Source organism: Agelaius tricolor, unplaced genomic scaffold, assembly GCF_023055355.1.
Source record: "Agelaius tricolor isolate 1412-34295 unplaced genomic scaffold, bAgeTri1.0.p SCAF_4, whole genome shotgun sequence".
NCBI lineage: Eukaryota > Metazoa > Chordata > Aves > Passeriformes > Icteridae > Agelaius > Agelaius tricolor.
In genome coordinates this window covers 32,662,974-32,680,178 of record NW_027269264.1, presented here as the reverse complement: position 1 = coordinate 32,680,178, position 17,205 = coordinate 32,662,974, and the positions used below count along the sequence as shown (strand labels likewise).

General features: G+C 42.7%; 2 protein-coding genes across 6 annotated transcripts in view; one reads left to right on the top strand and one right to left on the bottom strand.

The window, feature by feature from the left end:
* MAP1B (microtubule associated protein 1B) overlaps positions 1-3,394 on the bottom strand; it is a 71,105-nt gene extending 67,711 nt beyond the window's left edge. Inside the window, exon 1 of the mRNA XM_071425155.1 lies at positions 3,202-3,394. Within this exon, the coding sequence (XP_071281256.1) occupies positions 3,202-3,379 (178 nt within the window). The 5' untranslated portion in view covers positions 3,380-3,394. The remainder of the gene's footprint in view (positions 1-3,201) is intronic.
* TMEM252 (transmembrane protein 252) overlaps positions 3,135-17,205 on the top strand; it is a 131,531-nt gene continuing 117,460 nt past the window's right edge. For 2 of the 5 annotated variants that reach the window (XM_071425165.1, XM_071425162.1), the window contains exon 1: positions 3,135-3,271. The gene's annotated coding sequence lies outside the window, so the exon portion shown is untranslated. The remainder of the gene's footprint in view (positions 3,272-17,205) is intronic. The other 3 variants (XM_071425166.1, XM_071425164.1, XM_071425167.1) reach the window with 3 other exon arrangements.

Here is a 17,205-nt window from a genome sequence, read left to right as displayed (position 1 = left end):
TGCTAGCAACAATTAAGTAGCTGCCATTTGAATCTCAAGAAAAAATTGAAAATACAGTATTGCCTGTGTGTTCCATAACCACTTGAGAAAAATAACTGAGCTGTAACCAGCCACCTCCACTTCCTGACTGATGCATCATTGTTCAGAGGCATAAGCAGCAAGACTTTCTGCGAGTCTCCTTACTTTGTTTTCTCAGAAAGCACTTGGCCATATGGTAAATTTTTGGGACAAGTTTTGGCAGGCAAATACATCTAAATAGGCTTTAATATCTTCCAGGTGCTGGAATATCTGAGAGCAAGAACACCAAGATGATATAATACCATACAAATAGAGCCCATATGAAAACAATAACTATGAAACTGACATTGATCACAAAGCTGAAGTGCACTGAATGAATGAGTGCTGAACTTCAAGAAGCTTGAAGAGAAATAGCTCCCTGGCTTATGACACCAAGCTTGGGCAGAGAAACTACAATGCTTTCTGGAGGTCCACTAAACAACATGGACTATGATTCATCAACGCTGCTAATGAAAGGACTGGTCCACCACCCCTAGCTGCTTTAGATGTGATCCTAATTTGCTGTAGGCATAAGATTCTGATTAGATGTAGTCAAGATTGCCCAGTCATTGCCTGATTGACCCAGGCAATATCCAAAATACATGACTCAACTCAAAATAAATTGGAAAAAAAAAAAAAAAAGCCAAGGACATAAAAGCCTTTATGCCCTATGCAGGCAAGCTGAAGCTGTAATTTGGGTAGACTATCCAAAATATACAACTGCATGATTCAGCAATCTGGATGCAAAAATTATGCATGTGTATTACAGCAGAACAAAATGTATTAAATGAATGATATCACTATATCAGGTTTTGGGCAGAACAAAGGTAAATGTGGATGAAAAATCCAAGGTCAGTCCAATGATGGCTTAGCAGTGTGGACAAAACTGCTGAAAACATGGCGGAACTGGAGCTATTTCTTTCTTTATGCAGTCTTAAGAGTGCAGTGCCACTAGACACAGGAATAATCAGACAGCAGGGAGGGCACACCCAGTAGCATCTGCTAAATCAGTGGAAAAATCTTGAAGCTTTCTCTTCACTCCCCTCTTCTCTTTTGGTGGATGGTGGGTTGGAGAATTGCCTCCTTAGCAAAGCCACATCCAAAATGTAATTAATGAAAATGCATCTTGCCACACCATTCCCTCCCCACGATATATTAAGAAATGACTCTGCATTCCGCCAGGTTGCGTAGCATCACGCCACTGATGTGTTATCAGCAGATGTTTTCTTTGACACGTTGCTCTGCAGTTTGGCGCATGAATCCACAGTTTTCACTGATGGTACTCAGGAGATGTACCAGAGAAGACAGTGAGGCAGACTTATCAAGAACCAAAATGCATTTAAAGCTCTGTTGAGAATAAAGGCAGCAAGAAGTGGGGTTTTTTCCAGACTACAGCAGACTTTCCAAACAGAAAAATATTATCTGAGCCCACAATTGCCTCACATAGACAAAGCGTCAGACTCCCACTGTATTCATCCAGAAAAATGTACCTCAAAATTTCACCAAGGAGTTTTCTTAGCAGGCAAAAATCTCAATCAGATGGTCTGATACTAGAAACAGCAAGGTGACTTCTAATCCAAAATGATGAATTAAAAGGCCAAACATTCCCTCTAAACACCTAAACCTGTAAGTGGGTGTTCTGCTTAGTGGCAGGAGATAGCAGCAACTGAGCTATGCAGCAGCGACTGTACAATAGGAGATTCAAGAAGAGACTGGAGAGCAATTCTTCAGAGGAAGGTTATTAGCTGTCTTGAGGGAAGAAATTTTACCAATTTGCTTTATAATCTTTGACAATTTAATTAAAATGCAGCCAGTTCTCTTCTTACACAACTGAAAATTAGATAGAGTTAAGGAAGTGCAATGCTGAAGAAGCTCTGAATGACAAAGCACCTGCCTCAGTAGCTCTCCCCAAGAGACAATGGTAGCAATAAAGATGAACAGGTTATGATGAAACTGGTTAGCTGAGATGAGGATGCCTTTTCCCTCAAATAGTAATGAAAAAGAATTCAGAGAAATAACCAACTAAAGCAACAATGGTTGAGAAAGCAACAATAGAGACACAGATGAAGTCCTAGCGGGACTGCTGAACCACACCTACATGACAAGGCTGCTACCAACTCCCCGTTCCAGGATCTCTTCTCCACTCTTAACAATGGCAGCTCCTGAAATCTTTGTTTTCACCAGCCCAGAACAAAAAAATACAAATTATAAAATCAGCTATCAACTGAGTTTAAATAACGGTAAGGTCCGGCAATAATTTTCTTCATGCTTTATTCCACTAATACCGCAACCGCTTGTTGGTTTTTTGTCTTTTTTTTTCCTCCTCTCTGCATATACAGTGCAATCTATGCAATCTATTGTATCAGAAACCACAACGAAAACTTATAAAACTGTCATTTCACTTGCAATACCACCCTGCATCGCCGTCTTAAGAAAAGGACAAATAAATGCCGAGTCAGAGGAGCCCGCAGTCGGACAATAACGAGGCTGAGCCCCCGGGTAACAGCCTTGTTACTCATATGGGTTTTCTTTATTGGAATATATACGCGTATATAGAACTTGGGTCCTGAAAAAATTGTCCAGACGACAGAAAAGTCCCAGCGCCCAAAGTTAGACACAAAGGCGCGGCTGCGCTCCCGCCCGCGCAGCCCCTGCCGCCGAGAGGGAAAACGCCCCGAACCCCGCCGGCTTAGCGTGGCGGTGGGGGACGGGGACTGCGGGCGGCAGCCGCCCCGCAGCCCCAGCCCAGCCCATCCACCCCATCGCCAGCCGCCCTTTGTCCGCCCCGAGCAGCCACCGGGACCGCAGTGCGGACCGTGCCACGCCCACCCGCCGGTGTCTCCGGGCAGACGGGCTCGGCGGCGGGCGCTGCGCTCCCGACCCGGCCCCTCCGCCCAGCCATGGCGGGGAGGGGGCTCGCTGCGGCTCCCGCAGCCCCGCTCCGCAGCGCCCGCACCCCGCGGGGGAACGTGGGTGGGTGGGCGATTGCGGCGGGACCCCCCGGGGAATAAAGAGCCGAAGCCCGCGGCTCGGCGGGATGCGGTTCGGGGCTATCCCGGCTCCCGGCCGCGCCCAGGGAGGGGCAGGGCGCCGGCGGGGGGTGTCGCGGCGCTGCTTGCGGCGCCCCGGCTCCCGCCGCCTCACCTCGCTCGATATTGGTGATGGCCCGCCGCAGGTGCTCCTCGGTCACCAGTTCGCCGATGACCACCAGCAGGTAAAACTTGCTGTCTAGGAAGCGGTGGGAGAGACTGGGCGAGGTGGAGGTCGGGTTGGGGATGCTGCAGGAGGGCTCCGAGTCCACTTCCACCACTACGGTGGCCATCGCCTCCGCCCCGCGGCTCCGGGGCGCTGAGCGCAGAGGGGCCGCTCGGCGGCAGCTCCGCAGGCGGCAGGGAGGGAGTGAGGGCGGGTGGGGAGGCGGCGGCGCTTTTATACGGAGACGGTGCAGGGCAGGGACCTGGTGAGGAGGAGGAGGAGGAAGGGGGGGAGCCGGCGCATCCTCCGCGCCGCCGCCGCCTTTCCAGCATCCACAGCTGATGTCATCTGCGGCAAATCCTCCCCGCGGCGGCCCCCGGAAGCAGGAAGGACGCGGGGGGCGAACAACGCCCCGAGGGGACGGCGAGGGGTGCGCCCCGCGCCTGGCTCCCGGCCCGGCCGTGGGACCCCTGGGCCCGCGCCCCTCGCGTCCCTGCTCCCCGTGCCCGTTCGGGGCGTCACCCTGCCCGGGCCGGTTACCCCTAGGCCCGTCCCTTAAAACAGGGCGATGAGGAACCGCAGGTGATGGCCTGGCAGACCTGGGGAGCTCATGCGGGAAAGCCGGCATCGGGTTCCAGCAGCGCTTCAGAAGCGGATGAAAAAGCAGTGCCACTGTCCAAAGCCAGTTGTCCTCTCTTACATCTTGCTGTACCACTGCAGCAAAATTTGAGTCATACTTAAACACACACCCTCATCCAGCAATCTAAATGTTCTTTCTAACTTTTTAAATTTGAGAGCAGTTAATTTGATAAGATACTTCACATGTAGCCCTTCTGCACATATTCAATCCCCACGGATATATGACACTGGATATATGAAAAACACGGATATATGAAAAACACTGGTTTTGGACAACATGCTGAAACCTGTAGTCTTAGCTTATTCAAAGCTGCAGAAATTCAAATGGCTTTGATAAGTAGTGTTGACCAGGCTCAAGCATCTCCAGGGAGCAATGATAGCAGAAAACTTATGCAATGACAGAACCAAAGATTTCATTTCTCTTCTCATAGATATTAGTATCAACACCCTAGTACTCAGTGATAACCACCTCTGAAAAGTGTCTTAATCTCTCCTAACAATGGATGGAGAAGTCAAATGGGATGTCTGAGATGTTCCTCTCACTTTACTGACATAAGCAAGCCACTCGTTTACACTAAGCCTCTTGTTTTATATGGCTCAAATGATGTGGGATAAATTTCACTGTGACACAGGAAAGGATATAAGCTTTTATAGCTTGTTTTTTAAGATAACCTCTTGTCCCTGACTGAGAAGACACTTCCTCTGTCTGCAGCTTCTTACAGTGCTGGGTGTGCAAATTATCTGCCTGCTGCTCAGGAGCAGAGTGCTTGCCTGGATGAACCAGTATATCAGCCTTGTCTTCTTCGTATTTTGTTCCAGGGCACAGTGGACTAATTTGCATGCATTTCAGGTTGTCACTCCTAAGTTTTTTCTGTCATACTAGCCTAGAGGCTACAGTTTCAACCCACAAAGGTTAGAACAGCATCATTTTAAGTGCTGGTCCATAGCGTTGTATCTGTCTATAGCACCTAGTGGTTTTGATACGAATAGTTCCTCTGCATAAATACAGCACTCAGAGTCTTGGCTTACACAGTGTGGTATGTTTGGATGTTGCATCCAAAGTACTTTTCCTGAACTGCCGTTATTCTGAAGGTTGTGGAGTGCGGACAAGTGTTTTCACAGCCACGTCAGGTGGCTGAGATGACACAGTGGTAAAGAGCAGCAGTGCTCATTCTTCACTGGAGCTGACACTGCTGATAGAGCAAATACAATGGTGTAGATGCAGAAGAACTAGCAGCAGTTTTAAGGTTTGCAAGGTATTCAAAGGCGCAGTGTTCCTCTTGGGATACCCCTGCTAATCTGGTCCTGCTGTGACTTTGCTCTTTCCTCTCAGTTTCCATGGGATGGTGTAGAGGCCTACTTAGAAATAATGTCCATCTCCTGTAGCCTTTCCCTATATGACCCCCTTCCTAATAATTTATTATAATTTATAGATACCTTCAAGACTTGCCCCGTGGTACCCACTGGAGAAAGCCGGCTTCAGGCTTCTGTCACTGCAATCTGTAGTTTTGGGATATGCCTTTATGCCAACCACCAGCAAGAGCAGCTAGTTTCTCAAGCATGGAAGGGGCTTGCCAAGGGGTCTTGCCAGCTGGTTGCAGAATAGACAGATGCTGGTTCCTGGACATAAAGATAAAACAATTCCTTGCCTCACAAGCACAGCAGGTTAGTCGAGAAATGCACATCAGTACTCAAAAGGCACTGTATGTGCTTTTAAGGAAAGATGCCTGTGAATTTAAAAAAAAGCTGATCACTTACATGCAGGTAGGTGTTACAGTTACATTTGAAATAGCCTGCTCAGGTAGTTCTCTATTTTATACTGCAGGGTGAAATAACACACAGTTAGAACATGGTATGATAAAAGATGAACTGTTACAGTCAAACTGTCATGTGATGGGTGATGTGTCACCCATTAAAACCCTATGGACAAGAGGTTGTCTTTGGAAAAAAAAGGGTCTTGTGCTAAACTCTTCAAAGGATGCAGACCTCTGGCCTTGTCTGTTCACAAGCATGTGCTGCCTCATCTGGGATGGAAGGTAGATGAGAAAGGTGCTTTATCCTCCAGAACATATCTCTGAGGAAGCTGCAGGGTCCCAGCTCCATAGCCACTGTTCATGCTGTGTCTTGCCCTGTCAGTATCTCAGTCAGGTAGATTTGTTCATTATCATCTTTCCCTACCTGGAAACTAATTTATATTCTGCAATATGTAGCATCAGGTCCACTGCTGAGTGAAATGTGGAGATATGCTGCACAAGGCTGACTTAGTGTCCTGTGACCCCCACTGTTTGAGAGTGATACCACCTGCCTATCTGCAGCTAAATCACAGAGCTATGCCACTTCAGTAGAAGAAACAGCAACATTCATGGACTATGGAATATATCTTACTGTTTCAAAGAGACAGTGATTGAGATCTGCACCTGTCTAGCTTTTGATTGTCTTGGTTTGATTTTGTTACTTTATTATATTCAATGCCAAATTGGAGTCCCACAGCTGAATGTGGTCAAATAGTATATGCAAAGCTGTATTTTTTAGATGTATTTTTTAAAGAGGCAGTTTAAATAAAGTGCTTGAAGTTTAAAACATGCTTCTTGGTAGTATGTGCCATTTGTTACCTACTAATATTCAAGCTTCATTCAAGTCCAAACTTCAAATTTTAAAAAAAGTTTCAGTGATGTACAAGCCTTTAGACTGGCCCTTTGTCTCAGGTCAAGTGTCATCCCTACCATGAAAGAAATACATATCCACATGGATTGCTTCAGACCAATTGACATACAGACTGGGGAACAAGAGGTTGGAGAGCAGCACTGTGGAGATGGACCTGGGGTTGCATATGAGTCAGGCAGCCAGGAGGGCCACCTGTGTCCTGGGGGCATCAGGCACAGCATCACCAGCCAGGCAAGGGAGAGGATTCTCCTGCTCTGCTCTGAGCAGGGGCAGCCTCACCTCAAGTGCTGGGGGCAGTTCTGAGTGCCAAAGTAAGAGTGAGATATAAAACTATTGGACAGTGTCCAAAGGAGCACCATGAGGATGGTGAAGGGCCTTGAGGGGAAGCCCTGTGAGGAGCAGCTGAGGTCACCTGGTCTGTTCAGCCTGGAGGACATTGAGGGGAGACCTCATTGCAGTTACAGATTCCTCATGAGGGGAAGAACAGGGACAGACACTGATCTCTGTGGTGACCAGTGACAGGACCCAAGGGAATTGCATGAAGTTGTGTCAGGGGATGTTTAGGTTGAGTATTCGAAAAGGGTTCTTCACCCAGAGGGTGGCTGAGCACTGGTAGAGGCTCCCTAGAGAAGCTGGAACAGCAACAAGACTGACAGTTCAAGAATTATTCGGACAACACCCTCAGGCACATGGTGTGTTCTTGGGGTGTCCTGTGCAGGGCCAGGATTTGGACTTCAGTGATCCTCCTGGATCCCTTCCAATTCAGGCTATGCTGTGATTTTTTGAATTTAAGAACTTTACTGAAACTGAACTGTCTTCACTGAGAGAAATGCCAGTCTGAGGATTGTGCAATATATCATGAAGGGCATTCCTCACATCAGTAGGATTTCTAAAGGATAGGCAGGAAGGCCTAACTTCTAGAGATGGAGATTTGCCAGCCTAGGCCTGAGGTGACAGATTCACAGAATGGCTGGTTGGAAGGGCCTCTGATAGTCATTTTGTCTAATTCCCCTGCTCAAACCGATGGTAGGTTTCTGACAGCTATGTTCAGTGGGGTTTGAATATCTCCATGGATGGAGACCACCACCATTCTGGGCTACTTCTGATGCATGATGAAGTCAGGAATATGCAACGAATACTATAGCAGATAATACCTATAACACTGTGTACCTTACCTGGTGCCTTCCCAATGTGACCATCATTCTCAATATCCCCACTCCACCATGCCCCCATTTTCTGCAATCTACCATCCCCATGTGGTCCAGCCTTTACCTCTCAGGGTCTCCTCAGGGCATTGTTCCTTTGGGGCAACTCAGCAGAGCCACAGGTGCAGAGGGACAGTCAGCATGTCACCCTGGCCCCAGGAGGGCAGAAGTGTCACCCTGCAGCTGCTGGCCATGGTGTGGTTAGTCATGAGCCCTTCCCTGCCAACACCTGGGCATGTGGCTCATGGAGACAACTCCTCCTGCCTTCCCCCACTTTTTAGGCAGGGAAGCATCGTCATCTCAAGCATCCTCAAGCTGGTGCTGCCAGAGGAGCTCCTCTTGCAGCAGTGATAAGGCAATAGCCAGGGTCACCAGAGAGAGCTGTATCTGCATGAGCAGACAGAGACCTGGACTCCATGAGAGACTCTTGGGAAATACTTTACATTTTAGGGTGGCAGGCTTTATCTTTAACCACATGGAAAATAAAAATTACTTGACCAACATTCATTTCAGGTATTTTAAAAATATTAGTTCAATTTTAGTGATTACTTTTTAAATTTCAAAGTAGAAAAAGCTTCTGTTTGGTTATTGTGGAATATCCATTTCAATTGGTATTTCATCTGTTTCCCACTCCCTCCACTTTCTCCACAGAAAATGAGAAGTTACATATAAAAAAAAAGTGAAGAAAGCAACACTATTGCTTTTAAAAATAACATTTTTTCTCACTTTTAGCTTTCTGTCTGAAGTGAGAGAAAAATAACATCAAGTAACATTTTGCGTTACTTCCCAGCGGAAAAATGTATTATTTTTTATCAGAGTAATTTCCCTCTTTTTCTTTAGTGGAAAAAAAATTAGAAGGGAAAAAAGAAAAAAGTATTTTCTTTAACTGCAATGAGAACTAAATGAAAAGAAAAAGATTTTCCCCTGGACTATTAAAAAGAGACAAATTAAAAAATAATTATTTTGCATAATTTTATCCTGACATTTGCTGTGAACAGAACATGTAGCTTTTCATGAAAATAAAATGATTGTTTCTCCACTGTTGGAGGGAAAATACAGCCGTTTTAAGTAATTTTTACTAATTAGGACAGTGCTTAAAATTCAGCAATAAATGATAATAAAAGTATTGAAGACAATGGTACTCATTGTACCACAAAGCTGGTTGGATAATTAAAGCATCATCAGCTGCAAAAACAATGGTAAGACAAAGTGGTTGGAATCAGGCAGTAGTTTTGAGCATCCTTTGAGCTCAGGGCTCAGTTGTCAACTCTTGTGAACAAGAGAGAGAATGGTCTGGAAATGTGGGATAGAGTTAGGGTTTCAGGAGCTGAGTTTGTGAGAGTTTTAATTCTTATTGAAGGACTGCAAGTTACAGAATTTAATTTGGGTGCTAGGGGTAAAATACAAGTAATCTCCTGTCACACCAACCTGAAGAACTCTATGGTCCAGAGTCCCCACATGTGCTTCCTTTCAAGCCAGTTTCAGAGCTCAGTCTTGACTTAAGAGGGGAGACAAATCAAGCCATGGGATTAGGATGGCTATACGTACACTATCATCTGCCTAGTTTGGGGCAGCTGCAAGCTGGGAGTTCCTGCACGGGGCTGTTGGCTGCCCTGAGCCCCATGTGCAGCCTGGCCACAGGCTGCCCAAAACCTGTCTGCCTTGGCAGCACACCCTGTCCATGCTGGAGGACCATCAGCCAAGCTGTTAGTCCCTTAAATCACTACAGGCACAAAGGAAAAAAATATCAATGAATATGAAAAATATAAAAAAATGAAAATATCAGCTGCTGGCGACATGCTGCTCCATCCTAGATATCAGGTGACAAAAGCACATGGAGGTGCTCTGAAGAAAAGGGTGGGTTTTTTGTTTGTTTGGGAGGTTTTTTTGTGGTTTGTTTTTGTTTTGTTTTGTGTTGTTGTTGTTGTTGTTGTTGTTGTTGTTGTTGTTGTTGTTTTCTCTCCAATCTGAATTGTCTAAAGCTGCCTCTGGTAACTAAACAGCAAGTAGATATTTTACATAATATTTTCAGGTCGTTTTAAGACATGCCTTACAATAGTTTTCAGAGGTTACCTGCCAACTCTGCTAGTTCTTTAGGATTTAGAATTGCTTTGAAATTATTATTTTACTAGGGTCCTGTTCTCTCAAGCACTCTACAATAGAAATGACAAATTGCTACTGCACAGAGAATAGAAAGCAAGAAATCTAGGCAAGCATAATTTCATACAGTGCACTGACAGGCTTCCAAACACAGAATCTGGGGAGCTGCTCCATCTTCCTAGTGGAAAGGTCCATCAGACCCTGGTCCTACACTGGAAGCATCACAACTCTCCAAGGTTGCAGCAATTTAATGTATTGCATAGCTGCAACCAGAGTGGTGCATCATTTTTCACCCTTGCCCAGGACTTTTTGTGCAATGCAAGGACTTTGATGCAGCCTTTCGTTCTAGCGCTCTTATTATGTTGAAAGTTATGATGAGTCTTATTCCTAGAAGAATAGTTTGTGACTCTGATACTGCCTAAACAGTGTTTAGCCATTCTACTCATGTAGCTTGTAGTCCTGCTGTTACAATCATCCCATCCTTTAAGTGTTTCAACTACCACAAGCATCATACATTTTCAATAGAACTTGATATTCGAGCAGCATAAATGGTAGAAATGGTTAACTTAATTTTATATGTATCTCAAAACAAATTCCAGAGTTGGAATTTGTAGGAGACCACCTACATGACGGACCATCTGGTTCCTTTCCCCTTTTGTGCACTTGATTATTTCGGCTTAATAGCAATGTTACTATTTGTATGATTTTGCAGCATAATTTGGGCATTTGTTTGTTTGTTTGTTTGTTTCCCTTTGTTTTCTGGGTTTTTTTGTGTTTGTCTGCCCCAGGCACTCCAATAGGCTGACACAAAGTACAGATGATTTAAGGGTGCTCTTTAAGTTAACAAGTCATTCCTAGTGATTGGTATTTTGCAGTAGGTTGGGATGTGCTGACTAAGAGTTGAACTGCAGAATTTACTGAAAGGCCTGAGTGGAGGGTGTCCAACAGGGGTGCCAAGAGAGCTCAGTAACCTGAGCATTTTGCTAAGGGGCTCCTGTTTCAGGAGTGGACAGAGACCACCACCACTGGGCATTCTAATATAAGGGTTCACCATCAGTGTTTGCTTTGTGCCCAGGGGCGTGCCTTTTAGTCCTGCCATGGCAGTGCCCTAGTACAAGAGTCCTTGTGGAGCTGGAACCATGCTTGCTATAGGATAGGCAGAGTATGCCATGATTGCCTCCTAAAAATTGTCCTGATTTTTTGTCAGGTTATAATGCAACTTTCTTGCCAGAAATTGGATGATAACCTCTTCGGGTTATTCTAGAGTGGTGCTATATTTTTGAAATACAAAGAAATTTTGTTCTTTCTCATTATTTGCAAAGTAAATAGAGCAGTGCTGAAAAGTATGATTTCCAATGCAAGAATATAGATCCATGACCAAGTACATTACAAAATGCAGAAAATAAGCAATTTTTTAAAATGTTCTTTTCCTGGTTTTTGAGGTTGTCCTGTGCCAGGTCAGGAGTTGGATTCAATGATTCTTGTGGGTCCTTTCCAAGTTAGGTTATCCTATATTTCTATTAAATATTCCATTCAATTTTCCCTAAGATATCTTGAACTTCTTAAATTGTGGGGGTTTTTTCTAACTTCTCCTTATGCTAGTTCCAAAACCATTTTGAATTTCAAATTTGAAAGGGTACAGTAGTTCTTCAAAGCTCGAGGTAGGCAAGATTTGTATTACCCTGATCTATTTTACTGCAGTCATCCTCAGGCATACTTTATAGATAGCAGCTATTATATGGTCATTATGTGGAACAATAGTATATACTTGTGTATATCACATAAATGATACAAGAAATACCTCTTTCATCTCCTGGTAATACTGGTAATACTACTTTTTACATCTTCTGGTAAGACTACTTTTTACATCTTCTACCACAGCAGCACAGAAATGTTGCAATTTCTGGGATAACACAAAGTGCCATTGCACTGGGTTTTGTGAAAAGGCATGAATTACTATATCCTTTCCAAGCAAAGTCATGGATATACATTGCATAGATAGAATGTAATCTCCATTTTTGGGTAATACAGAAGCACTGTATTTTGGCAATACATGGTCAGAACTGTTTTTTCATATTTCCCTGAGAAAATCCCGTTTCCACAAACCACAATGTGTTGACTCTGTAATAGGAGGGAACAGTTTTATTTATCTGGATATCCTTACCACAAGCTCTGTATGCTTTCTTTGGATGATTTGTGTTGAGGAGGTTCAGTCACAGTAGATTTTGTCTAGATTTTGTCACTGAGAGAAAGCACTCAAAAAAATCCCTATGACACGTGGGTCATAAAATTGTTTTTTGCTAAATTTGTGCATTTATACATTGTATTTTTAACAGCATTAAAGTCATTATAGATGAGTCATTCAAAGAAAATGTTTGCTTGTCTCCAGAGGAGTCTCTGATTACCTCTTGCTTTTTTGACATCTCAAGCTATATAGGCTCAGTCTTCCAGTTTGGTCACATCATTTTCCTTGGGTTCAGTTAATGTCTCAATCTGATTTGATAGTAACAAACTCAGTAGAGAGCATAAAGCAGCTGTCCATGGCCACTTTTATAGAAAACTAAATTAAAGCGGTGGTAGGAGGACCAGTAAATCTCCATCTAAAGAAAAATGCTAAAGCCACCTTACAGTGCAAAGTACTGCAAAGAGGAATTAATGGAAGAAAAGATTGGGAGACACTGCTGATTTTGGCAGAGATAGAGTAGCTGCTATAGGGCTATGTTTTGGATTTGTGCTGAAAACGGTGTAGACAATGTAGAGATATTTTCATTATTGCTGAGCAGTGCTTTCTGCCAAAGCCTTTTCTGCTCCTCACACTGCCCCACCAGTGAAGGGGCTGGGAGTGTAGGAGTTGGAAGGGGACACAGCTGGAATAGCTGACCTCAACTGACCACAGGGATATCCCAGACCATCCCAGACCATATGGCATCATGCTCAAGATATAAAGCTGGGGGAAGATGAAGGAAAGGGGATATGTTCAAAATCATGGCATTTGTCTTCCCAAGTCACTGTTATGCATGATGGAGCCCTGCTTTTCTTGAAGACAGCTTGCCCATGGAAAGCAATGAATTAATTGCTTTGCTTGTTCATGAGGCGTTTGCTTTACCTATTAAATTATCTTTATCTCAAAGTTTTCTGGCTTTTACCCTTCCAATTCTCTCCCCATCATGCTTGTGAGGGAGTGAATGAGCAGGTGTATGGGGCTGTGTTGTCAGCTGAGGTGAAACCTGACAGAGATGAAGTGCAAAGAATACTGATGAAGTTCTAATAAAATGGACAGGGAGTTATTTTCTCCCTCAGAATATTTTCTGAAGTCTAGGTTTTATGCCCCTATTTTTTGGGGTTTTTTTTAAGGATGATCAAGGTTGATGGTAAGATTTTTTTGCCATTGGCTTTCCTAGTTAGGAGGCTAGCATGGCAGTCTGGCTCCAAACAGAATTGCTGGCAGGCAAAGCCCATGTTCTGCTAGCATCCAGCACATAAAAGGGGTAAATATCAGGGCTGTGAAATATTTTTAGGATAAAAAGTTTCTGAAGAAGAACATGAAATCAAGGAAGAGTCATGTTTACTTTGGCTGAAAAAGATGCACCAGATGCTGTGCAACCTAATGTTAAAACACATACTAGTTCCTCTTCTCAGGCTGCTGCCACTGGAGGAAAAGTAGAGTAAGAGCAAAGAGGTGATTAGCAAGAGGGTCATGATATTGTGAATTGAAATTAGAAAGTAATTACAAAAATAAAGGATGAGACGATGTAGGAAGAGATTTGGACAGATACAGTAGGTATTGAAACAAACATTAAATATAGTCACTTCTCTTTCCATGCATTATTCTTGCAAGTAACAGCATAGGAATTCATCATTTAGGGAAGAAGAGGAAGAAGGGTGGTTCTGGTACAATTCCCCTTCAGCCCTGCAAAACCCAGGGCATTGCACAAAGTGTAGGTCAAGGTGTGCCCTGGCATCCCCTCCAACAGTTAGAATGATTTCTTGCAGCCATGGTTATCTGTGTTCCCCATGGAGCAGAGCAGTGGCCATGCAGTCAGCACTGAGAGGGCACCTGAAGATTCCCATGTGGCTACAAAGGACACAGAAGCCCCTTCTGGAACCAGAAGAACTGGTTGTGTGAAGCAAAGACTATGAGGTTATCTTAAAAAACAAGCTATAAAAGCTTATATCCTTTCCTGTGTCACAGTGAAATTTATCCCACATCATTTGAGCCATATAAAACAAGAGGCTTAGTGTAAACGAGTGGCTTGCTTATGTCAGTAAAGTGAGAGGAACATCTCAGACATCACATTTGACTTCTCCATCCATTGTTAGGAGAGATTAAGACACTTTTCAGAGGTGGTTATCACTGAGTACTGGGGCGTTGGTATCATGTCCCAGGATTGCTATACAGCCTCCTGCCCAACAGCTTCTCTTCAAGCACTGTCAACATCCTCTGGGTCCAAGGCCAAAAGCTAATGGGGATGCTCTTCTGAGTAAGCATTTCTGGACTGAGTGCACTGTGATCTTCATGAATTGCACATCTTTGGGGAGAAATTTCTCAAGATTACTTGCAGACCCCTGCCTCCCTCTATCTCTACATCGTGTCACTTGTGGCTTAGTCTACTATTGCACAGCAGCAAGTGCAGAAGGACTAATGACGGGTGTCTAGCATATCTCCAGATTGGGGTAGTCACAAACATTTTCATTCCATGAGAATTGTTTTCAGTGTCTTCAGCATAAATTCCCATTTAAAAGTTTTTCCTTTTTTGTTCTGATTTTCTTGGGGTTTTTGTTGTTGTTTTGTTCATTGGTTGTGTTTTTCAGGATTTATTTGTTATGTTGTTTTTCTTGGATTGTTTTAGTTGGTCTTTGTTTTGTTGGGTTTGTTTTTTTGGTTTTTGGGGTTTTTTTGTTGGTTTTTTTGGTTTTTTGTTTGTTTGTTTGTTTTTGGTTTTTTGGGGTTTTTTTTGTTTTTTCTGAGCATGAGCAGGAAAACATACACCAGAATCTAAACACTGAAAGCCAACCTGGGCTATTTTGGGTTGATGCATCTATAGTGATATTTTGCACTGAGTATCTAATTAACATTATCATAAAGTTCTCTCTTTGATAAATAAACCAGAATAAAACCAGCTCATCTTCCAAGTACTGAATTTTTCCTCTGCTGTTATTGGCAGTAAAAATTGATAAAGTATTATTTTAGTGTGCAGTGTAAGCTTAAATAATTCTCACAGAATGAAAGGAGTCCACCTGCCAAGGGAAATTATGTATTTTACCTGTGTCCCAAAGATGTAATATAGTTGGCCCTCATTGTTCTTCTGTTTTTTCATGTATAAACCACAGATTTTGTTGGCTTTGGAAAGCTGTTTGAAAAGGTGGATTTAAATTTAAATTCTTCAAGAACAACTAAGTAAGAAGTGCTTTTTCTCTAGGTTTTAGTTTACATTAATTTTCTTCCATCCAATTTCCTACAGGTATATTTTGATTTTAAGGAAGTTTCTGCTAGTGTTGCTCAGTTGTTTGAGGGTTTTTACCTTAAGTATTTATGCTCTTGATGTCACTGATTGGAAAAGCAGGGAGATGTCTGTATGCAAGGGAGTGAAAGTGAAATTATGTAACGCAAGAGGATGATCATCCTTTTGCAGTCTCCTAACCTGAGGGGTCATTTTATCTACTCTCTAGATAAGTTCTAAGCAGGCTGTGATAATATTAACAAAATGAATTATCATATTGTGAGTTTATAATTTGCACAGACTTTAAGATCCAGGCATCCTGAAGAAGAGTCTACCTTAAACTCACATTTTTAATGTTTTCCTGAGAGAGTAAAAAGTTTACTCTATTGTTACAATAGTATATCCAGTAAAATATAGCAGCATAGCTCTCTTTTTACTTGTGATACAATGCCTCTGGCTTAGTATAAATTCATTATGCAGTACGCCCAGTTTACTGAAATTCTGGAAGCTGATAATAATAATTAAAATACTACATGACAAGTAGTATTTTATTATGCAATCCCATAATGCCTCAGTGAGTTGTTAGGCACACAGCCAACTGCTTTAAACCACCTGGAAGAATTATTTTTACACCTATCATGGATAGTGTTAGGGAATAATCTGATGGGCTTGCAGATCTGTGGTTATCACACACTAATCACCCTGGTAAGATTTCATCTCCTGAGTAACTAAACTGATATTGAGTAAGTGATAATGTCCAGGGGTGAATATTGCTGCTGTCTTAATGACTGATGGAGCTAAACACATGGCCCGAGACTTAACAACAGGCCCTTAGTCAGCAGGCAGAGCCCCAAATGCAGCTGTGGGTGTTGTTATAAGCTGAGACAGGCTGCAGGTGTTTCAGGAGGAAGGGGAAGAAAAAAGCAGCATTTTTGTATAGGCATAGGATATGCCTAAGGAATAAGGTGTATATGAGCCAGATGTTGTAAATTAACATTTCTGCTTAACATTTCATAGCTGTAAATATGTGCAAATTTATCTGAATAGCTTATAGTCTTTTTTTTTTCCTAATAAAACTTATTTTGTCAAATGAATTAAAATATCCTAAAAGGTTACATTTCCAGAAAATGTGATATCCTCAGTCTGGATACTTCATGCTCTGATGTCCAGTTTAATCAAATATAGCCTTGATTTTCAAATTTATTTGTGTACCTTTCCAAGACTTTGCTCATACTGAGACTAACTTGGTGATGAAGTCACAACAAAAATCACAGTTGTTTCCCTGGGATGATGATTCTTCTGTGATGGTTTTGTGACTTCAAGATACTCCCAGGTTAAAATTTGTAGTATTTGTCCAGTCACGACCACAATAACTTCATTTCTTTTTTTCATTGCAACCTTAAGAACACAATGATTGATTCTTTTGTATTGCTACTTAATATTGCATTCATGTACATTAGGTAATGAACACATCAGGATTTCCCAACAATAGCCATGACAAGTTAAGCTTGAAAATTCACCATGAGTATTGAGAATAGTCATGTTCTCTAAGAAAGAGACTAAATGTGAATTTCTAATAAGGGAGGATATTTTTTTATATACTCCTAATAAATCCTTCCTAATTTCTGTTCTGTGTATTGTCAGGAGAGGAGATGGTGTTCAGAGCAAAAGCCTAACTGGGGTGCTGTGAGAAGCACAGTGCATGAGTATCCATTTTCCTCCTTCTGTTATAGTGGGAACTGAGGAAGCTGAAACATTCAGGGCACTAAATTAGATGCCAAAAAAAAAAAAAAAAGTTACTTGAAAAAAAATTTAAGCTTATCTTGTTAAATTTTCTGTTGTATAGGCAAAGTAACTGAGTTACTAGTTTTGCATGAAGGCTGAAGTAGTTTTGATTGCTCAGC